Raw genomic sequence first — 22838 nt, forward strand, 5'->3', positions numbered from 1 at the left:
GTATTTCATTTTTTTTTTTTTTTTTGAAGCTACTGTGAAGGGAATTGTGTTTTTGATTAGCTTCTCATCTTGGCCGTTATTGGCATATACAAAGGCTACTGATTTGTGGACATTGATTTTATATCCTGAGACATTGCTGTATTTTTTTTTAATCACTTCTAGGAGTCTGGGGGTTCTCTAATTATAAGATTATATCATTGGCAAAGAGTAAGATTTTGACCTCCTCTGCACCTGTTTGGATGCCCTTTATTTCCTTCTCTTGCCTGATTGTATTAGCTAGAACTCCCAGCACTACAATGAATAGTGGTGGTGATAGAGGACAAACTTGTCAGGCTCCAGTTCTAAGTGGTAAAGTTTTCAGTTTTATGCCATTCAGTATAATATAGGTGTAGGTGTGTCGTAAATGGTTTCAATCAGATTCAGAAATGTGCTACCTATGTGTTTCTAAGTGTTTTAATTAGAAAAAGATGCTGAATTTTATCAAATGCTTTTTCTGCATTTATTGAGAAGATCATATGGTCTTTGCTTTTGCTTCTGTTGGTATGGTGAATTACGTTTATGGACTTGCATATGTTAAACCAGCCTGACATCCCTGGTATGAAATCTACTTCAGCATGATGAATGATTGTTTTTTTTTAATGCATAGCTGTAATCTATTGGCTGGGATTTTATGGAGATTTTTTTGCATTTATATTAATTAGTGAAATTGGTCTGAAATTTTCCTTTCTAGTTGGGTATTTTCCTGTTTTTGGTATCAGGGTGATGTTTGCTTCATAGATTGTGTTGGGAAGATTCCTTCCTTCTCTCCACCTTTATTGCCTTCTGGTCTGAGAAGATACAAGGTATAATATTTATTCTTTTAATTTTGCTGAGGTTTGATTTGTATCCTAGGATGTGGTTGATTTTGGAGTATGTACCATGGGCTGATGAGAACAATGTATATTCTTTGGGATGGTGTGTTCTGTATATGTCTATTAATTCCATTTGTTCCAAGGTCACATTTAAATCCTCTGTATCTTTGTTTGGTTTCTGTTTAGAGGATCTGTCCAGTTCTGTGAGAAGGGTGTTAAAGTCCCCACTATTATGCTGTTATGGGATATCATATTGCTTGGACCTCCTCAGGGTCTGTTCCATAAATCTGGGAGCATTTAATTTGGGTGCATAAATATTTAAATTGAAATGCCTTCTTGTTGTATGATACACCAGGATTCTTACAATGGCATTTTCATTGGGCTGACACCACAGACTAGCCTCTCAGGTAAGGGACAAGGATCACTGTCACCCTGGCATCTCATGTTTTATTCTGTTCTCAGCTCAACACTTGCTTTCCTGGGCGGGAAGCACACACTGAAAAGCTCATTGGATTCCTCTGGTTTCTTAAGCTCTTGTTTGTTTCTGTGAAGTTGATCTTTGTTTTACATTCATGTTACTTATCAAACGCACGTCTTGAGGCCCAAACATTGGACACTTTTTAAATAAATTCAGACAATAAACAAAATAACAGGATTATGGCTCTGAATTCCTCACCCAAAATCTCATGGCCCAATCTTTGGAAGCTTCCATTCATTGACTAAAACTATAGATTTGGAATATGTCAGTAAATTCATTATTAGTTTTTTTAATCACAAATATGTTTTTTTCATTGGCTGGCTGGTCCAAATCTCAAGATGGTATGTTGCTAGAATAGTTTAAGATGAAATCTGACTTATGCCTTGTTATTTGATTTTTTGTTGTTCTTATTTTTGAATTATCTAGTTATCTAGGCCATATGTAAATAATCTCAGCAGTTTTTCCATCAATAAGTGTGTCCTTTCCTGTAAACATATATTAAATTGAGTGGATACTCAAGAATTTTGTCTGCTACATAATTTCAAAATATTCATGATGCTTTTTAGTTTTAAAACATCTCTTTTCTCGGGCGGCGCCTGTGGCTCAATGGGTAGGGCGCCGGTCCCATATGCCGGAGGTGGCGGGTTCAAGCCCAGCCCCGGCCAAAAATAAAAAAAAAAAAAAAAAAAAAAAATCTCTTTTCTCTACAGAGTTTAGTTTTAAATTTTATCTTATTTTATATATACTACTAGTAATTGTTTCAAAAGTTAGGATCTGGATGAGGTATATAACTTTGCTCTGAATTATTATATGTAAAAGATAGTAAAATAAGGGACTGAAAACAGACAAATGGAAAGTATGTTCCCCTCTCCCAAAGGCAAGAACTGTAGGCAAGGACAGAGGCAACACTAAGCTATCACTCTTGGTGAAAGAAAGAGGTGATTGGATCTAAGTAAAGCATGCATAATGATAAAATAAATTATATTTCAAAAACAACCTCTCTATTTGAATACTTTGTTTCTAAAATGTAGCATTTTAAATTCACGCTTAATGTTTTCGATTCCTTGCAGCAATTTTACCCGAAATAAGCTGACGAGGTTGTCTAGGAAGCATTTCCGTCACCTTGACTTGTCTGAGCTGTAAGTAATGATTTTGTGTGGCATTTGGGGAAATGTTTTCAAAGGAAAGGGTAATTAAGTATTTTTCTTTTGAGTGAATGATGTTGCAGATCTATTTTTATATCAAAATTCTTGAAAATGTGATGTCTCAAGTTTGGGTCTCTTGGTCTTTTATTCTCTCATGAAAACATGATTCGGTAATTTAAGAAAATAGAACTCTCAATGGTAACATCATGTGTGCTTAGCTTAAATTATCAAGCTTAGCTTAAAAGCCAAGCAAACCCATTTGAGGAGGAAATACCAAGGGCATAATGCTCCCTGCTTTTGTCCATCCTGGGGATAGGGAGCACTGGAGCAGGAGAGGTAGTTTTCCTCTCTAGGTTTTCCATTGCATTTAATATTTATCCTATGTCGTAATCCCTCTGCTGTAAAATGATAAGAAAACATATTGAAATGTGTTCCTGACTAACAGCTAGCATTTCCAAATGTGCTCAATTCTTGGCATTATCACAGTTAAGCAAATAAGAATATTGTTAATCCGACGGTAATGCAGAGGTTTCGTGGGGCAGAAGGACATGTCGATCAGACAATGGCTTTTGCTTCAACTGTATGTTGCCTCAATTGTGGAGTCTTTTGTATGATGGTCCATCCCTATTCTGAAGAAAATTGCATGGAGTGGAAGATACCACGGCTGTAGAGATAGAACAAGTCGATAGGTAGCAATAGGGGTTAACGATGAAAGTTTCAGCAGTTGGAGATTATTTGGAATACACTTCATTCAAGGAGTTGAAGCACTCATGTTTCTAACACAGGAATAGGAAGGACAAACTAAAATAGATGAAATAGAGTAAGGTACCTGGTGTGAAAATTTGGAGCATCACCGCATAAGATTTTCTTGATGGATTAAAAATTATAGAGTTCTAATTTCAAATTCATGTCTTAATATTCTCCCTGAAGGATGTTTAATCAATTTATTCAAGAATGTTAATTGTCTACCTGTTATAAATCAAACTGACATGGCACTAAGCCATGGGGAGTTAGGGAGAAAAGCGTCTGTGTTCTAGGATTCTGTCATCCAGTGCCAGAGGGAGAAACTGAGGTAGAGAAGTGTACCGTGCTGTAATAACCATTGTGAAAGGAGTCTGTACAGTGAGCTGGAGAAGCCAGCGGCCTGCCAGTGCTGTGTGGTCGCAGGAACATCGTGTTATTGATAATTGAAGCATCCCTTCACCTCTGCTGCTTTACCTGTACCTTCTTTTGACAAAGACTTTCATTTTTCATGTACTGAGACTCCAGGAAGCATCTTGGATCAGTGGGATTTAAACTGGTTGTGGGTCCCTTCTGCATTATGTTCCATATCTCATAGTTCAAATTGTATTTTGGTGTTGGAGGGATAACTTGGAGGCAATCAAGCAGACACAAAGTAAACAGGATTGCCAGGACCACATTTCCCCCCAAAGAAACTCCTGAAAAAGTCTCTGGGGGATCCCTGGGATTCTTAGAACCCAACCAGAAAACCACAGGAGTAAATAGTGGTGTTGCCAAAGCCCAGGTCCTGTCCCTGTAGTAATCTTAAGTCTTGTGGTTAATGCCAGGCAGAGTCTATGTAACGATTTTAAATGGCCTCATTTAAAGGCTCATTACCATAAATGGAATTCATCTTAAATAGGCCACTGAGTATTATAAATAAGCATTTAAAGATTTTCTTCCTTGTGGTTTTTATTTTCCTCTTCACTATTTCCTCTTTTACCCATAGCAAGGCACTGGAGTTCAGGCAGCAAGGCTGAGGTCTGAATGGTGGTGGCTTTCTTTTTGCAGACCCTCCCACAGTGGTCTAAGCAGCTGTGTCTGGAGCTCAGTTGCCTCGCCTTCATAATCCCTGAGCTGGTCTGTGTGCTGCACGTGTGTATGTGTCTGTGTGTTCACACGCGTGCATGTGTGGGAGTCCCTTCTGGGTTCTCTCTCACATTCACACCCACTTTTCTGCATCAATAAAAATGACTGGTTGCATAATGCAGAAAGCTAGGGGTGCCAACCCCCTGGCACTCACATTTTAGTCTTTGCTTTGTACTTACCATCTCATTTTAAATTGAGATGAAATTTTCCTTCCTTCCCACTGAAGGTTCAGTTTATTAAATGATAGCACTCGAGTCTCTAGCCTGGTCAGAAATGAGTATGCTAGCGTTCCTGAGACTGTGTTGCCATTGTCACTGGAGACCTTCTAATGACTATGTAATAGCCATGCTACATTTGTCATGGCACCTATTTTTCCTGTGTTATGAGACATTCTTTTCTCTTCTATATCTTGACGACTTCTGTTCCTATCTTGTTTTCCCTATTAATTCTGTAAAGATCTTACATTGCTTTTTATTCCTTAGCCTCTGCAGTGGTGTTTGCATATAACAGAAGTTCAGTAAGTATCAGGTAAGTAAATGAATAATAAGCACTATCATGCTATGAAAGAGGTGTTACTTTCCACAGTGGCTGGCTAGAGAGAATTCAGAGTATAGTATTTCATAAATACTAGCGTATTTAAAACCGAAAAAGAAGGCTGATCTGTTGACATTTTTGTTCCATGTAGGATCCTGGTGGGTAATCCGTTTACATGCTCCTGTGACATAATGTGGATCAAGGCTCTCCAAGAGACTAAATTCGGTCCAGAAACTCAGGATTTGTACTGTCTGGATGAAAGCAGCAAGAATATTCCCCTGGCAAATCTGCAGATACCCAATTGTGGTAAATTATTTTTAAATCAATGAGTTCTAGTTGCTATTAATTATTCTAATTGCCTTGCTGTGGTAGAGAGTCTGGGAAGATTACCACTACCCAGATTTTATATAGGAAAACCATCGGTGTCTCCAGTGAATCAGATAACATTTCTGTGCAGTGTGGAGAAATAGGCTGGGAGCAACTTTGTGGAATATTGTTTGCAAGTAGAATATTATTTGGAATAGATGATTTTAAAGCCCACAGAGAAAAAAATATACCGTTTATTCCTTTGTTTGTTCACTTGTTTGTTTATCCATTGTCCATCCATCCAAAAGTTTCTGCTGAGAGTGTGTTACTTCACTGGCCACATATGCCCTTGATTGATACCCAGGCCAAGGAGCTCAGGGTTGTGCAAGTGCCCTGGCAGCACATGCAAATGCAGTTCAAGCCAGCACATCCCCTTAAACTTGTCTTCCTACCAGGTGTCTGTGTCTCTTGATGGGGTACCCTCAGTCTGTCCTGCCGTGTGCTTTGCCCAGGTCCGGGTTTAAGATCTCCTAATTCACCATCATCCCTTGCTCCTCTCTTCAGAATTTTTTATTTATTTTTTTATTGTTAAATCATAGCTGTGTACATTAGTGCAATCAAGGGGTACCATGTGCTGGTTTCATGTACAATCTGAAATATTCTCATCAAACTGTTCAACGTAGCCTTCATGGCATTTTCTTAGTTATCGTATGTAGACATTTGTATTCTGCCTTTAGTAAGTTTCGCCTGTACCCATTCTAAGATGCACCGTAGGTTTGGCCCCACCCATTACCCTCCCTCTACCCTAAACTCCCCCCTCCCTTCCCCTTCCTTGGCCCTTTCTTCATAGTCTTGTGCTATAGTTGGGTTATAGCCTTCATGTGAAAGCTATAATTTAGCTTCATAGTAGGGCTGAGTACATTGGATACTTTTTCTTCCATTCCTGAGATACTTTGCTAAGAAGAATATGTTCCAGCTCCATCCATGTAAACATGAAAGAGGTAAAGTCTCCATCTTTCTTTAAGGCTACATAATATTCCATGGTATACATGTACCACAATTTGCTAGTCCATTCATGGGTCGATGGGCACTTGGGCTTCTTCCATGACTTAGCTATTATGAATTGGGCTACAATAAACATTCTGGTACCGATGTCTTTGTTATATTGTGATTTTTGGTCTTCTGGGTATAAGCCTAGTAAAGGAATTATAGGATCGAATGGCAGATCTATTTTTAGGTCTTTAAGTATTCTTCAAACATCCTTCCAGAAGGAACGTATTAGTTTGCATTCCCACCAGCAGTGTAGAAGTGTGCCCTTTTCTCCACATCCACGCCAACATCTCTGGTTTTGGGATTTTGTTATGTGAGCTATTCTTACTGGGCTTAGGTGATATCTCAAAGTAGTTTTGATTTGAATTTCTCTGATAATTAAGGATGATGAGCTTTTTTTTATGTGTTTGTAGATCGTGCATCTGTCCTCTTTAGAGAAGTTTCTCTTCAAGTCCCTTGCCCACCCTGAGATGGGATCACGTGTTCTTTTCTTGCTAAGAGGTTTGAGTTCTCTGTGGATTCTGGTTATTAGACCTTTATCGGAGGTATAACTTGCAAATATTTTCTCCCATTCTGAGGGCTGTCTGCTTGCTTTACTTACTATGTTCTTGGCTGTGCAGAAGCTTTTCAGTTTGATCAGGTCCCAGTAGTGTATTTTTGATACTGCTTCAATTGCCTGGGGAGTCCTCCTCATAAAATATTCACTCAGGCTGATTCCTTCAAGAGTTTTCCCTGCACTTTCTTCAAGTATTTTTATAGTTTTACGTCTAAAGTTTAAATCTTTTATCCAGTGAGGGTCTATCTTAGTTAATGGTGAAAGGTGTGGGTCCAGTTTCAATCTCTACAGGTTGCCAGCCAGTTCACCCAGCACCATTTGTTAAATAGGAGATCATTTCCCCACTGAATGTTTTTAATTAGCTTGTCAAAGATCAAATAATGGTAAGTAGCTGGATTTATCTCTTGGTTCTCTATTTTGTTCCAGACATCTGCTCTGTTTTTGTGCCAATACCATGCTGTTTTGATCACTATCGGTTTACAGTACAGTCTCAGGTCTGGTAGTGTGATTCCTCCTGCTGTGTTTCTATTGCTGAGTAATGTTTTGGCTATTTGAGGTTTTTTCTGATTCCATATAAAATGAAGTATTATTTTTTCAAGATCTTTAAAATATGACAATGGAGCTTTAATAGAAATTGCATTAAAATTATATATTGCTTTGGGTAGTATAGACATTTTAACAATGTTGATTCTTCCCAGCCGTGAGCATGGTATGTTTTTCCATTTGTTAACATCTTCAGCTATTTCTTTTCTTAAAGTTTCATAGTTGTCTTTGTAGAGATCTTTCTCGTCCTTTGTTAGGTATACTCCTAAATATTTCATCTTCTTTGGAACTACTGTGAAAGGAATAGAGTCCTTGACTGTTTTTTCAGCTTGGTTATTGTTGGTATATATAAAGGCTACAGATTTATGGGTATTGATTTTGTAGCCTGAGACATTGCTGTATTCCTTGATCACTTCTAAAAGTTTTGTAGTAGAATCCCTAGTGTTTTCCAGATATACGATCATATCATCTGTGAAGAGTGAAAGTTTGATCTCTTCTGACTCTATGTGGATACCCTTGATTGCCTTTTCTTCCCTAATTGCAATGGCTAAAACTTCCTTTACACTGTTAAAGAGCAATGGAGACAATGGGCAACCTTGCCTGGTTCCTGATCTAAGTGGAAATGATTTCAATTTAACTCCATTTAAAACGATATTGGCTGTGGGTTTTCTGTAGATGGCCTCTATTAATTTGAGAAATGTCCCTTCTATACCAATTTTTTTAAGTGTTCTGATCATGAAGGGATGGTGGATATTATCAAAAGCTTTTTCTGTATCAATTGAAAGAATCATCTGGCCTTTATTTTTTAGTTTGTTTATGTGCTGAATTATATTTATAGATTTACGTATATTGAACCACCCTTGAGACCCTGGGATAAATCCCACTTGGTTGTGGTGTATAATTTTTTTGATGTGTTGTTGGATTCTGTTTTTTAGGATCTCATTGAGTATTTTAGCATCAATATTCATTAGTGATATTGGTCTAAATTTTCTTTTCTTGTTGGGTATTTCCCTGGTTTGGGGATCAAGGTGATGTTTGCTTCGTAGAATGTGCTGGGTAATATTCCTTCTTTTTCTATATTTTGGAAGAGGTTTAGTAATATAGGTACTAGTTGTTCTTTAAAGGTTTGGTAGAATTCTGATGTAAAGCCATCTGGTCCTGGGTTTTTCTTTTTAGGGAGATTTTGTATAGTTGATGCTATTTCAGAACTTGATATAGGCCTGTTCAACATTTCCACTTGGTTCTGGCTAAGTTTTCGTAGGTGGTGTACTTCCAGGTATTGGTCGATTTCTTTCAGATTTTCATATTTCTAAGAGTCCTTTCATTAAGGATTTTTTGAATTTCTGAGGGGTCTGTTGTTATTTCATTGTAACCATTTCTGATTGATGAAATTAAAGATTTTACTCTTTTTTTTCCTGGTTAGTTTGGCCAAAGGTTTATCTATTTTATCGATCTTTTCAAAAAACCAACTTTTGGATTTATTGATCTTTTGTATAATTCTTTTGTTTTCAATTTCATTTAATTCTGCTCTGATTTTGGTTATTTCTTTTTTTCTGCTGGGTTTGGTGTTAGAGTGTTCTCTCTTCTCTAGTTGCTTGAGATGTCCCATTAAGTTATTAACTTCTTCTCTTTTTCCAACTACTGTGGAACTGGAGGAAAAGAAGTTGCTCATGTCTGTTAGAGTTTCTCTTATAAATTGAGGTGCATTCTGGTTGGTGCATAAATGTTAATAATTGAAATCTCATCATATTGAGTATTACCTTTAAGATATATGAAGTGTCCATCCTTATCCTTCCTTATTTCAGTTGGTTTAAAGCCTATTGCATCTGTGAATAGGATTGCAATGGCTGCTTTTTTCTGCTTTCCATTTGCCTAGAATATAGATGACCATCCCTTCACCTTGAGTCTATATTTGTCTTTTAGTGTTAAGATGCGATTCTTGTATGCAGCAGATATCTGGCTTGAGTTTCTGTATCCAGTCAGCCAACCTGTGCCTCTTTAGAGGACAATTTAAACCATTCACATTAATTGAGAATATTGATAAGCCTTTCGAGAGTCTTGTGGACAATTTTAATCCTTTTGCGACTGTGGAAGTTGGAATTTGATCAAAATTTTCTGGGTGGGTTTACTTTTGTGGTGGAGGATTATGCTGGTCTTTATGGAGGATAGGTCTGAGAATATCCTGGTGAGCTGGTTTAGTTATGGCAAATTTCTTCAACACATGAATGTCATTGAAGTATTTAATTTCTCTGTCATAAATGACACTCAGTTTAGCTGGCTACAGGATCCTGTATTGAAAGTTATTTTGTTTTAGGAGATTAAAAGTCAATGACCATCCTCTTCTAGCTTGAAAGGTTTTAGCAGAGGGATCTGCAGTTATTCTAATATTCTTGTGCTTGTAGGTGATGGCTTTCTTTCATCTGGCTGCTTTCAGAATTTTCTCCTTCATATTAACTTTAGTGAAATTGATTATGATGTGTCTGGGGAATGTCTTATTTGGGTTGAGTTGTGCTGGATTTCTGAAACTGTCTGCTATCTGAATTTCAGAATCTCTTGGCATGTCTGGAAAGTTCTCCTTCATGATCTCATGGAGAAGAGACTCTATGCCTTGTGAAGCCACTTCGTTGCTTTTGGGGATCTGTATAAGATGAATGTTGGTTTTCTTTGAATTATCCCAGAGCTCTCAGAGAGAGTGATCTGTTTTTGCCTTCCATTTCTCTTCCTCTTTGAGAGTTTGGGAGTGTTCGAAAGCTTTGTCTTCAATGTCAGAAATTATTTCTTCTGCTTGCTTCATTCTGTTACTGAGGGATTCTACTGTGTTTCTCAGATCTTTGAGGGCTGCAACTTCTTGTCTCAATGTGTCAAAATTTTTGGTCATTTGGTCTTTGAATTCGTTGAATTCTTGAGATATCTTTTGGGTTACTGCTTGGAATTCTAATTCAATCTTATTTGCTATCCAGATTCTGAATTTGATTTCTGACATCTCAGCTATTTGTTTGTGCATGGGATCTTGTGTTGTGTCTGCCCCATTGATCCTTGTGGGAGTTGATGTACTCTGATTATTCATATTGACAGTTTTTCTGTTGATTTCGCCTCATGATTTTTTTTCACCATTGCCCTAGTGGGATCACTGTATTGTTGCTTGATCTTTGTAGGGTGTGACCCTTTGCAGTTCCTCTGGGGCTGCCTCAGCCAGGGAGTTCTGGTTGTGGAAGCAGCTCCGGAGTGTGACACACCTGGATCCAGCAACAAGGCGGGTGGTGGTGGACATGGTTCTGGGAGTGCCTGGTGCCCAGTGACTTTGGCACAGAGAGCCCAAGGTTCCAACAGTCTCTGGCCAGGATAAGGGCTCCATGCAGAGGCAGGGAGTGCTGTGGAAGGCATGCAACTACCAGAGTCCCTGGCCAGATGAGTGGGCCGGTGTTGAGGTAGGGAGGGTCCAGGAGGGAGGACATGGGTTTGCATGGCTCCTACAGTTCCTGGTCAGGGCATGCAGAGGCCCAACGGGCGCAGGTTGCTGGTCAGGAGTTGCCATGCAGCTCTTACCCAGGTCCGGGCGGGTGCCGATCACGGTCATGGCACAGCTCTTACCAGAAGCTTCTCTTCTTAATGGAATCTTCAAACCAAAGCAGTTACAGTTGCAGTAGCTGAAGAGTCTGCACGTGGGCTCTTAATCTACCCTGTTTCCCCGAAAATAAGAAAGTGTCTTATTTTAAGGTGTGCTCCCAAAGATGCGCTAGGTCTTATTTTCAGGGGATGTCTTATCTTTCCTGTAAGTAGGTCTTATTTTTGGAGGATGTCTTATTTTCGGGGAAACAGGGTAGGAGTCTTAGGTCAACAGAAGCTGAATTTTTAAGAACCGACTCCTTCGGTGCTCCTTTTTCAATTTGTATCGTCGCCCACTTAGAATATGACTATATTTGCAGAGACTCTTCAGCATTTTCATCTCTAGCATTAAAAAAAAAGGGCACCTTGGGCAGTGCCTGTGCCTTAAGGATTAGAGTGCTGGCCCCATATGCTGGAGGTGGCGGGTTCAAACCCAGCCCTGGTGAACAACTACAAAAGAAAAAAAGGGCACCTTATGCCAAAAGCAGAGCTCATGTGAGTGTTAGTGAGGTTAAAGGCAGGGAAATGAAAGTGTTGTGCTTGGGATTTTACCAATGTTTAGCCACTTACCTCTACCCTATTCACATATCCATGTTACTGCTGTGAAATTTGAAATAGTCAATCAGGTAACACCCACACAATTAATTCGATCTTCTGACCTACTGATTACTTACACAACAAATGTCTATGTAACACCTGGTTCTTCTCCATCAGGAACTTGCCTGTTAACCACAAACAACAGGCTCTTTGTATTCGGAAGAATCTATTAAGTTGAGGTCTATTTTTATTTAAGAATAATATAGCTGTTGTTCACACTTAGTGAACGTGTAATAAAAATAAAGATAAGTATTTGTTTCTTACCCTGAAGGGTGTTAGAAGACAGCCATCCCCCTTCCCACAGATTTTTCTGTCACAAATAGAGCCCTTTGGTTTCATAATGGGGGAATAAGTCTTTGTTCTTTTGCCAGCTTCCTTTGGCTTTCTCTAATAGCTAACATTTTAAAACAGAAACTTTTAATATATATCTTTTCCTGATTGGTGAGAGGGTAACTCTGCTCTATTCTGGTACAAATTTGCCTCACTGAGAGACATTACTTAGAGGGACAAGAAATCCAACGTTGAGTCACCTGGCCTTTTGGCTAGCTTCCAAATCCTCACAGCTGTTGGGACCACATTGGTTCAGCAACCACTGAGAGGAAGATAGTGAAAGCATCTGACTCCTAATTTCAAAAGCTGCCTCTTAAGAGATGTCTGCTTTGCCCTTGCCTGAAACCAATTCTGTTTTTTCAATTGTAATTTTTGGTCATGTTGTTTTGGCAGCTTTCTGGTAACTCACCCCACCTTATGTGTTGTTGATAGGCCATTGTGGCTGGTGGGTGGGGGGGCGTGGAATGTAGGGAGTGAACTGGTCCTCATCTCTCCTAATCAATCTATTTCCTGTAACTTTTTATTCGTCAATGAATTATGTGTATGAAAGTGAGATTTTCAATCCACTGTCAGGAGGGCACGAATTTGATTGATTGATTAGGACTGAATTGTTCCATTCATGGTAACATTCACAATTCATTTCAATGTTAATAATGCTTTTCAAAAATCAACATTCTAGAAGTATGTGCCAGGAGAATCGACAGACTTGTTTTTCTATTGTTTTTCGTGCTCTTAAATTATTTTGTTTTTTCCCTGTTAATTTTTGTTTTCTTTCCTACTGTTTTAACTTATTTATAATTGAACAAATAATATTGAGACATTTTGCTGAAAAATACTTTCCTATATTACAATATTCCTATATATATATTTTGCCTTTGACCCTTTCAGGTCAATAGTCATAGATTTCATATTCTTTTTAAGCATTGCATGGTATTATTCATGGTAGAATATGTCTTAATTACATTAAATGTTCCTGTTGATGGGCCCAAATCATCCTTCCCATTATTCATTACTACGAAAGTGTTTCAGTAAGCATTCTTATTCATGCTCTTTGTACATGTGTACAAGTACAAAGTCTTTTCTCGAATGCACAGGAGGAACTAGAATTTTTGGCGTATATGGTTTGTACATCAAAAAATGGCTGTATCAATTTACAGCTAGCTTTCCAATGAGATAGACTTTGATATTAGCAAACTTCTCAGTTTTCCTCTTTTTAACAAATGCTGTATCATTGCTTTTAAGTTCCATTTTCCTGATTACTATGGACCATTTTATATATTTATTGGAGTGTATTTATGCTTCTGTGAACTGCCTATTCATATCTTTTTATTTTTCTGCGGGATTTTTCTTTTTTTCCCCTTTCATTGATAACACACCTTTTTCCTTTAACTGTTTGAAAGTTATAGATTATATTTCTAGGGTTTTGAAAATACATATAAAGCAAAATAAATTTTGGCATTTATTTAAATATATATTTTCTCCAGATGTCTAAAGATAATCCCCCCAAGAAGACAAGATATTTTTTTCTTCCCTTTGCTTCTTTTCCCAACTCTCAGATTGTTATCATCTGAGATTTTATTTTTAATTTGTTATTTGCTTTATTTTTTTTAAGATCTCGAATTTCTTTGAATGTTGTTGACTTTTGTATCCTTTGTCTTTTTGGAGTGTTTTTTCTTTTTGCTGGAGTGTACTTTCTGATATTTCTTTCAGAGAAATTAAAAAATAATGGAAAGTCAGCCTGCATTTTTCCTTCTCAATGCAATCAGCTGAGTAAAAACTCAATTGTCTAGGCTCAAAACTCTTAAGGACTTTGCTACAATTGTATTCAGCCTTGTTGATGAGAAGTCTGAGGTTAGTCTGACTCTAAAAGCTTTGAGGATTTGTTTTTTATTTGTGCTATTCTTAAATTTCACCTCAATATGACTAGTGCGAGGTTTGAATTTTTTTTTTATTCTGTTTCAAGTTGAGGAATGCCCTTTCAATATAAGGGCTCTTGTCTTCTGTTCTGCAAACATTTTCTTATTAATTTGCTCTGTGTCATCTTTCCATTTATTTTTTCATTCAGGAATTCACACTGGATGGGTATTTGCACTGCTGGCTTAACCCTCTACCCCTCACAACCTTTCTTCAGTTTTTGCCATCTGCATGTACTTTTGTGCTGCATTATGGGAGAATTGGTTTACTCACCATTTTGCTTTTCAGTTATTTCTGCAACACTGGATTTTTTCCTTTCAACCATTGATTTTTAATTTCTGCAATCTCTGTTGATTCATTTTTTGGTGCCTGAAATGCTTTTTTTTAATCGGGGTTCACCATATCTGTAGGGTGGCACCAGCACCTAGCAAACTCCCAGGACTTTGGAGATATTGTACTACCTTCTTGCTGTATTCAGTGTTTTCTTTACCGTGAAGTTCTAAGCTCATTGCTTCTTTTGGGGGTAACTACAGCTGTAGTTGGATGCTGTGCTTGAGGTGAGAGGGCGGGGTGGGGTGCTGGGAAGGTTATTCATCCTGCTATTTCAAATCTTTTTCTTAACCCACAGCTGGTGGCTTGACCTGGCAGGCCCTCACTCTGTCCTGCAATCCTCTCCTGTAATTTTAGGTCCACCTGGAGCTTCCTTATTGGTGCAGAGAATACATGTGTGTCAGTCTGGGGCTGTGCTGCTTTTCTTTAATCCTGTTCTCCTATCCTCTCTTGTTCAAGGATTCTTCATCTTCTCTTACCCACCGACAGTATGCCTTCTCCTTTTCTAACATGGTTCTGGATTTTTGCAAAAATATTATACATCATTTCTAGATGTTTGGGATGAAAAGGGAAGTCTCCAATTTAGAGCTTAGTCATGTGCTAATTTTCTTTTGATGGTTTCTCAACTTTGGTTCTTTAAAGTGAAGTTAGACATATACGGCAGAAAATTACACTAAAATATATTTTTGGATTTTAAACCTTTTTCTAAAGTTCCGTGTTGAAGAAACCAGATAATAACATGCCAGTATATTCAAGTTAGACGTCTTGTTTTAGAAAAAATGGGTTAATGGTCAGTTGCTTTTCTTTTAGGTAAGTTTTAAAACTATGTCATTATGTTTAGGTTACAGATATGTGGAGTTCAGCTCATTTCTATGCTTTTTTATCCTTTGCATGAAACTTTATAGGTAACTTTAAATCAGCTGAAAGTATGGTATATGTTTCATCACTGGACACCCACAGTTTTCCAAGAGCATGATCATTGCAATTAGTTTGCAATTTTCATTTCAATAGGAAAAGAAGAGTTATTGAACATTTATTCCTTTATGAGAAGAGTTTTCTTCAAAAGTTTCCCTCAGATCATGAAGGTATTATATGGAGAATGCGTTCTCTACATTTTATATGCAAATATGCTTTCTCCATGGCTCCTAATATACCTCTTGATCTTAATAGGCATTTGATGAATGTTTGCTGAATTGGTCAATTAATAATACATGAAACATTATGTTAATGATCAGATTGGACAAGGTTTTTAATATAATGGGGCTAGTGTCAATTAATTAAAAATAAATGAAATGTATTATTTTCACCGTGTAATAACTATAGAGTTATTCTATAGTTTGGTATGTTCTAGTTCTTTTTGAAATTTCTTTTTTATTTTTTGAGACAGTGTCTCAGTATGTCACTCTCAGTAGAGTGTTGTGGCGTCACAGCTCACAGCAACCTCCAACTCTTGGGCTTAAGCAATTCTCTTGCCTCAGCCCTCCAAGTGGCTGGGACTACAGGCACCCACCACAATGCCCGGCTATTTTTTTTTACTGTTGTTGTAGTTGTCATTGTTGTTTATCTGGCTGGGGCTGGACTCGAACCTGCAAGCCTCAGGGCCATAACCACTGTGCAATGGGCACTGAGCCTCTTTTTGAAATTTCTGTTCTTATTGCATTTTGAGAGAATCTCATTTCTTTCTTATGCCTTTGGAGATTAATTGAACATGGGAGGCGGGGCTGGGAAGTTTAACTGTTCTGTTCTTGTTAATAGCACAGTCAAAATGCTTCACAATATTTTTGTAACAGTCCCCTCCTGCCGTGAATTACTGTAAATTTACTCCTGCTGTAAACCAAGTTGTGGTCTGTTTCATCACAAGACCCTTTAAGCCTTAGGAAAACTTTATTAATTGTCAGGGAACAAAACATAGTCATATAAAATTTCCACATTAGTTGCAATGAAGGAGTGCTATGAATAGCGTGGTTCTGAGGACTGAGACAGAATCCTGTTAGTGGTAATGAAAAATGGTGATTTAGCCAAGCTGTGCTAATTCATTATTCCTTATAAAAATGTTCCTGTTACTTCTTTTAGTGTTTTTAATGAAATTATTTGTCACATAGAATTAAAAATATATATATTTTCTACTCAATTCCTACACACGTGGTTGGTTTTCCGTAGTAAGTCTGCAATATAAGCCTTTCAGTCATTTCTGTTGGCTGAATGGGATTATTGAGAAGCAGTGTACTTTACACTGTAATTTTTTTAATACTATAATTATGATTTAAATCTTGTCTGGAAGAGAGCTTCTTCAGGAAGTGTTAATGGTGGATTAAATGCCCTGGTCTAAGTAGATGGCAGTAAGAAAGACAGTATTCCTCTGGGTCATATCAAAACAATTCTTCAACCCACTTTACTAGTAACCAGGTACCATGGAGAAGGAGAGCCCCACAGTGAATAGAAGGTGGCACTTCACTTGATGGTGAAGAACTGCGTGGTTACTGTATAAAACACCCTTAACAGTCCCGTGGATGGGAATCAGGCCTGCCTTTGGTTTCCTTGTTGTTTATAATGACAATTTCAATTTTCTACTTTTCCAACCTTTAAACTTTTAGTGTAGAAACATATAAAGACATACAGACAAAATACTGTTAATATTTACAATAGTGAAGGTTCATTCATAAATACCCAGGAAGCAAAGTCTGATTCCTCGCGTTAAATTGATTTTAATGACATTTTTGATTTACTTTTGGTTTCAACCAGTTTGTGGCACATTTGCCTGTGTAGTGTAGTTGTGCATACTCCTTCTTTTGTTTGCTTTAAACCAAGAAAACAGGCCGATAATAATTCTACTGTGTTAGCATTTACCGCTGATTAAAAGGAAATGCTCTGTGTAGAAGTTAGAATGATACAAAACATTATTTTCTTAGCATCTTAGCTGGATTTTATTTGTTTTTTTACTCAAAAGCATATACTTTAGTGTACTGCTTTGCTTTAATTTTCTTAGAGATCAGTTTTTATCTCCTAAAATAAAGTAAACCACACAGTGGATCACTGTTTTTCTTTCTCTTCTTAGAATGCCAAATGAAGATGTTGTTTTTTTCTAATCTGTCAAGTGCTGTTTAAGTTTTTGTGCCGAGAAAGTATGTGGTAGCTGTCACTATCATGACATGGCTCACATACACTTAGAAGCATAATTTCCAACTGGAGCTTGGAAAGTCGTTTTGCTAATTTTCTGTCATTTTTGCAACCAGGTGTAAAGCAGTCACTTGTAAATAGGTCGGGCTCATCTTGGCTTCCTTCCCAGTTGTGGAGTATATCTGTTTAGGAGACAAAGAAATTGGGAGATATGCCAAAAAAAATAGAAAGGGAGAAGGGAAGGTTATAGAATTCTAATATTCTGTTGAGAGAGAATTAACAGGTCAAGTATTTATTTGTTTTAAGTTCTTTATATATGCACACAGAGAAGTGAGAGAAGACAAGAGAGCAGACAGAATTGTAATTTATTTGCATATTATTATACACATGGAATGATGACCCAACATGAAATGAAGAGAGCTTGTAAGCACTGAAGCAAGCTGAAAACAAGCCAGAAAATCAGCCAGGCTCACTGGTGATTACTGAAAAACAAAACCCAACCTTGACCCATTTCATTTGTTGCAAAGCTGAGTTAATAATCCTGGTTAGTTTTTCTCAATTATTAGAAAGTGAGGATCTCCATACTTAGTGATCAAAGGACCAAGTCAATTGGGTCAACCTTCAGGAAGTGTGCACTACTGGGGGGAAGCAGAGAAGGCCGTCAGTGATGAAATGTTTAAGAAGGCCACTGATTGTGGCTCAGGGCCAGCCCTTACTCAGGGCCAGCTGCTTAGGTGTGGCCTTTAAGCTTTAACTTCTTTATCTGGAAATAGGGATACTAAAGGCACCAACGCAGGGGTCCTCAAACTACGGCCTGTGGGCCACATGAAGCGGTCTGATTGTATTTGTTCCCATTTTCTTTTTTTACTTCAAAATAAGATATGTGATTTACTTGATTTACTGTGCATAGGAATTTGTTCATAGTTTTTTTTTTTTTTTTTTTTTTAACTATAGTCTGGCCCTCCAACGGTCTGAGGGACAGTAACTGGCTCCCTGTTTAAAAAGTTTGAGGACCTCTGAAGGGTTTGGGGGATGATTAATAAGTTAATAATTGGAAAATATTTAAAATAGAATCTATTAAGTACAAAGATACACATACCCCGTTTCCCCGAAAATAAGACATCCTCCGAAAATAAGACCTACTTACAGGGACGATAAGACGTCCCCTGAAAATAAGACCTAGCACATCTTTGGGAGCACCCTTAAAATAAGACACTGTCTTATTTTCGAGGAAACAGGGTATTTACACATTAAGTACACAATGAATATTAGCTATTGTTATTACTATCATCCATAGGAATAGTTTCCTTTAAATATATTTTATATCTGAATTTTAATACATACATATCTTAGATTTTGTCAGATTGCTTCAAATAAAAATAACAATGCTACAACAGACATTGGAACTCAAAGAAATTAGGTACTCAAATAAGCCTTGGGACTGTCAGATCAATGGAAGTTAAATAAATTTATTTATAGCAGGACTTCTTGGAGTTTCTAATATGCTAATGTGCATTGTGAACATCTTTAATTTCCTATAGGGTTTTTTTGTTTGTTTTTTTCCTTAGCGCATTTCCAGGAATAATAGTTTGGTAGAGCACACTTTGGGGAAAGTTTAGTAGACTAGGTAACGACTTGGGCTGATGTGAGGTTTAAGAATAATAGTTGTTGAAACAAAAGCTCAGAGAACAATTGTCCAAGACCAATTGTCTAAACTCCTGCCACTCAAAATGTGCAATGTGTCTGTGGAACAGAGAGTTTGTTAAAAATGCAAATTCTCAGGCCCCAACCCAGACCTTCTGGGAAAGAATTTAGCTACATTATTAACAAGACCCTCCCGGTAACTCATATGCAGGTTCAAGTTAGGGAAACCCAGGTCTAAACAAAGTCAGCTTTTCAACCTGTGGTTAATGATTTTCTGTTGAGGTCTACAGGCTAGGATGTCCTAGCCTGTACAGATCGGACTACAGATCGGAAGACACTGACAGGGAGGTGACCGACTACAGATCGGAAGACACTGACAGGGAGGTGACCTTCTACCTGGGACGGTCATCTCTTATCTCCAGTGAGGTTTCCCAAAGGAAGGCAGCTGTGGCACTTAGTATCAGGATTACATCGCAGTAGTGCTAGCAGCACTGAAAGCATTGTGGGGCATGGCTCTATATACTGTGCCGATTTCAAATGTTATTAAGCCAGGAAGTAGTGTCTGGCAAGTGGTTTATACCGCCTTGGCTATTCATGCATCCCAATTTATTTTTATTGTGCTAATTAAACCTCAAGTGATATTTCAAGTACAGATTGTTTTTTCCATCATTGAATCTTTGACCAGCATATTAACGCTGTAGCATTAACGTGAGTCAGATGCTTAGTCATTTGTGGAAGACTTTACATTGAAAAGAACTAGAATTGGCCAATTTTGCAGATTCCTTTGGAAACAGCTATGACAGGGTGATATAATTTCTCTGTAAATAAATGAGACTCACTTTTCCCTCACAAAATATGCATGCAATTATTATTTTTTAAATGAACTTAATTCCTAGGTCATGAATGTACAGTGGTAATTTATATTCTGTGCTAATGTGGATATGTGCAGCCTAGGAGGTAGCGGTGAGACCCTGAGCTTTGGCTATATGTACTGGGGCAGTTTAGGAAGATGTATTAGACTTTTCCAAAATTCATATATTTCATTAATTGATTATAAAATATTTACCTTCAAATTGGTTGTAAGGAGTAAATAAAACAAGAAAGCCCTAGATAAGAGTATCTAGTTCAGTGAATGCCCAATAAATGCTAATATTATTATTACTATAATTAAACATTTTAGAGCTATTAATTATAAAGCTTAGCTTGAAAATGACATTAGATTTTATTGGAAAAATTAAGATTATGACATAACATTCCCTACTGACAACCTCTTTGTTTTAACCTCTCTGCTCAGAATTTCCAAACTATTGAGTACATTTATAGAAGGTAGCTAATTCGTCCCAGAGGTTTGTAGTTGAGGTGCTAAGGTGGGTGTCTTTACGCCATCAGTGGAGTCTGGCTGTGTGTGTGTGTGTGTGGTGGTGGTGGGGAAATTATAGCTTGAGAATAAGTCCCCCAGTAGGCCCTGGTCCTGGGTTAGCAGATAAATTCTTAAGTACAAAGAAAGTGGGAGAGAGTCAACTAAGCACAAAAAGTTACAGACTGGTAACTTCTCTATAAAAAAGAACATTCAGGAACAACAACAAAAAGTTTCAGAAACCAAAAATATGACAGAAGAATGAAAAACCTCAGAAGAAGCTTTGAAAGGTAAAGCTGAAGAAATCTCCCTCTAAATAGAACAAATGGAAATAAAGGTAGTAAGAGAGTAAGACTAGCAGATGGGCTATCCAAAAGGTCCCACATCAGATCAATAGGAGTTCTCAGTGGCAAGAGAGCATCGAATCATGGTTGAATTGGCGTCCTTTTCCCTTTGCAGTATCTATAACTGTGTTGCATTTAATAATTAATACTACCTTAAATTTGATGAGTTATAACTATTACAAATGAGATGGTTCTGCCCTCTGTAGGGATAATATACTTGTAACAAACTTTATAGCTTTAATCTGGACAATGTAACTTCGCAGAATGTGGAAGGCCATGAAGAGAGATGGGGGAGGGCTGGCTTTTTTGAAAGTGAGCCTGGTTCTCATCTTCCACAGTGGAAGGTCGGTCAATAATGCTGAGGCAGAAAACCTAAGAAGTAGCAATATAAGCTTGATATTTAGTGATGATCCATTTAATGGAGAGGAATACCAAAAGAATAAGTTAAAAGAGATGAGGTCTTTTGTGCCACATGGGTACATTGGGTGGGGAGGCAAATGTTTTACACATTTTTCATAGATTTTGTAGAATTATAAACTCTTCAGATATGTGCCTATATGTTTAATAAAAACAAAATGGGGCGGCGCCTGTGGCTCAGTGAGTAGGGCGCCGGCCCCATATGCCGAGGGTGGCGGGTTCAGGCCCAGCCCCGGCCAAACTGCAACAAAAAAATAGCCGGGCGTTGTGGCAGGCGCCTGTAGTCCCAGCTACTCGGGAGGCTGAGGCAAGAGAATCGCGTAAGCCCAAGAGTTAGAGGTTGCTGTGAGCCGTGTGACGCCACGGCACTCTACCCGAGGGCAATACAGTGAGACTCTGTCTCTACAAAAAAAAAAAAAAAAAAAAAAAAAAAAAAAAAGAATATATTTTTTAAAAGTCACACAGATCATACCACTGACTTGAAGGAGATTTTTTTTTTTTTTTAAACTAAGTAAGCCTGTTTTCGATATATCTTGCCTTGAGATGCTTCTTGATAAATTAGGAACTGTAATTGTCACAGAAATGGTGACAAAAAACACATTAGAGAGGAAAAATGACGATCCCCGGGCCACACAGTTAGTATGTGTCAGGTATATGGTACAGGGCTTCTTCCTATTTGCTGTACTCTCTCTTAATCATAGTTATGCATTTCATGGCCCTGTATAATTCTGGGCACTAGGGGCCTTTTTGAAATCCTGTGATAGATGTAACGTGTTCTTTGTTGGATGCTTGTGGTAGGGAAAAGTTCTGAAGGGGCCTTACTAGCTCCTGAAAGCTGGATCTTATTTGGTAGTCCTCTCCCAAGGGTGGGAATACCATAAGACAGGCTGTATAACTCTTGTTCCAGTCTGCTTTCAGTGATAAAGAGTTGGCTTTGCCAGCAAGAATTGCATCATAAGAGGAGGGTTTGTGCACAGTAATATGAAAGTGATGGGTGAGATGCTGCTAGTTGAGTGGGTTAATTGCTGTCAAAGATGAATTGCTTTTTCTGACTTTCAGGTTACTTCTGAGTTAATGATGTATCAAGTCTGAGGGACATAGATGTTGGGGTAGATACAGTCCCAAGCAGAGTTTCTGATGCCAAGTGAGAGACAGTCTGAACTAGCAGAACCTGACATGTTGGTGTACCCTCTGAGACCCATCTACATGTCAGAGATACCATGATTCACATGTAGTTATATGCAGTGCACGTACTCAGTAGGTGTGATCATTTAATAAAGGGATAGCAGGATCAATACACAACCACGTAGCCTTTGAAATGTGAAGGTATGTAAACAATGCTCTCCTGAAATATTTAAAAATGTTCAGAAGGTTCAAATTTTCACAAATACATTTGCAGGGCTTTCTAACGAAAATAACTTTTCACTAGATGAAGAATCATTATGCTTTTTTCCCATTATATTTTAAATAGGATGATCAATTTTACCTGTAATATTTAACTATGACTTACATAACTTTGAAACATTCTCACACTGCCATAGTTCAAGCTTTGTGTCTTTGAAAAATACTTTGAAAGTACATTTTCTTTGACAGTCTGACTCTTTCAAAATCTAGGTCTGGTAGTGTGTTAGAGGTATAAATTATTTAATGCAAAAAAAAGATTTTTGCAAAAGAAATTTAGATGCATCTCTTACCCTTTTGCGTTTATAAGTATATAAAAGTGGAGGGGAGGAGAGGGAGAGAAAGGAGGACATAAAAGACCTCACTGTATGCAAAAATGGGTTAGTACCGGGCAGCACCTGTGGCTCAGAGGAGTAGGGTGCTGGCCCCATATGCTGGAGGTGGTGGGT

General features: G+C 37.9%; 1 protein-coding gene across 10 annotated transcripts in view; it reads left to right on the top strand.

Annotated features, from left to right (window-relative positions):
• Window positions 1-22838, top strand: part of NTRK2 (neurotrophic receptor tyrosine kinase 2) — a 381718-nt gene that overhangs the window by 44616 nt on the left and 314264 nt on the right. For all 10 annotated transcript variants that reach the window (XR_008376955.1, XM_053576758.1, XM_053576767.1 and 7 more), the window contains 2 exons: window positions 2400-2468; window positions 5029-5183. Coding sequence is in view for 9 of the 10 variants with exons in the window: in XM_053576758.1 (XP_053432733.1) it covers window positions 2400-2468; window positions 5029-5183 (224 nt within the window). In the remaining variant the exon portion in view is untranslated. The remainder of the gene's footprint in view (window positions 1-2399; window positions 2469-5028; window positions 5184-22838) is intronic.

Source organism: Nycticebus coucang, chromosome 2 (genome assembly GCF_027406575.1).
Source record: "Nycticebus coucang isolate mNycCou1 chromosome 2, mNycCou1.pri, whole genome shotgun sequence".
Lineage (NCBI taxonomy): Eukaryota > Metazoa > Chordata > Mammalia > Primates > Lorisidae > Nycticebus > Nycticebus coucang.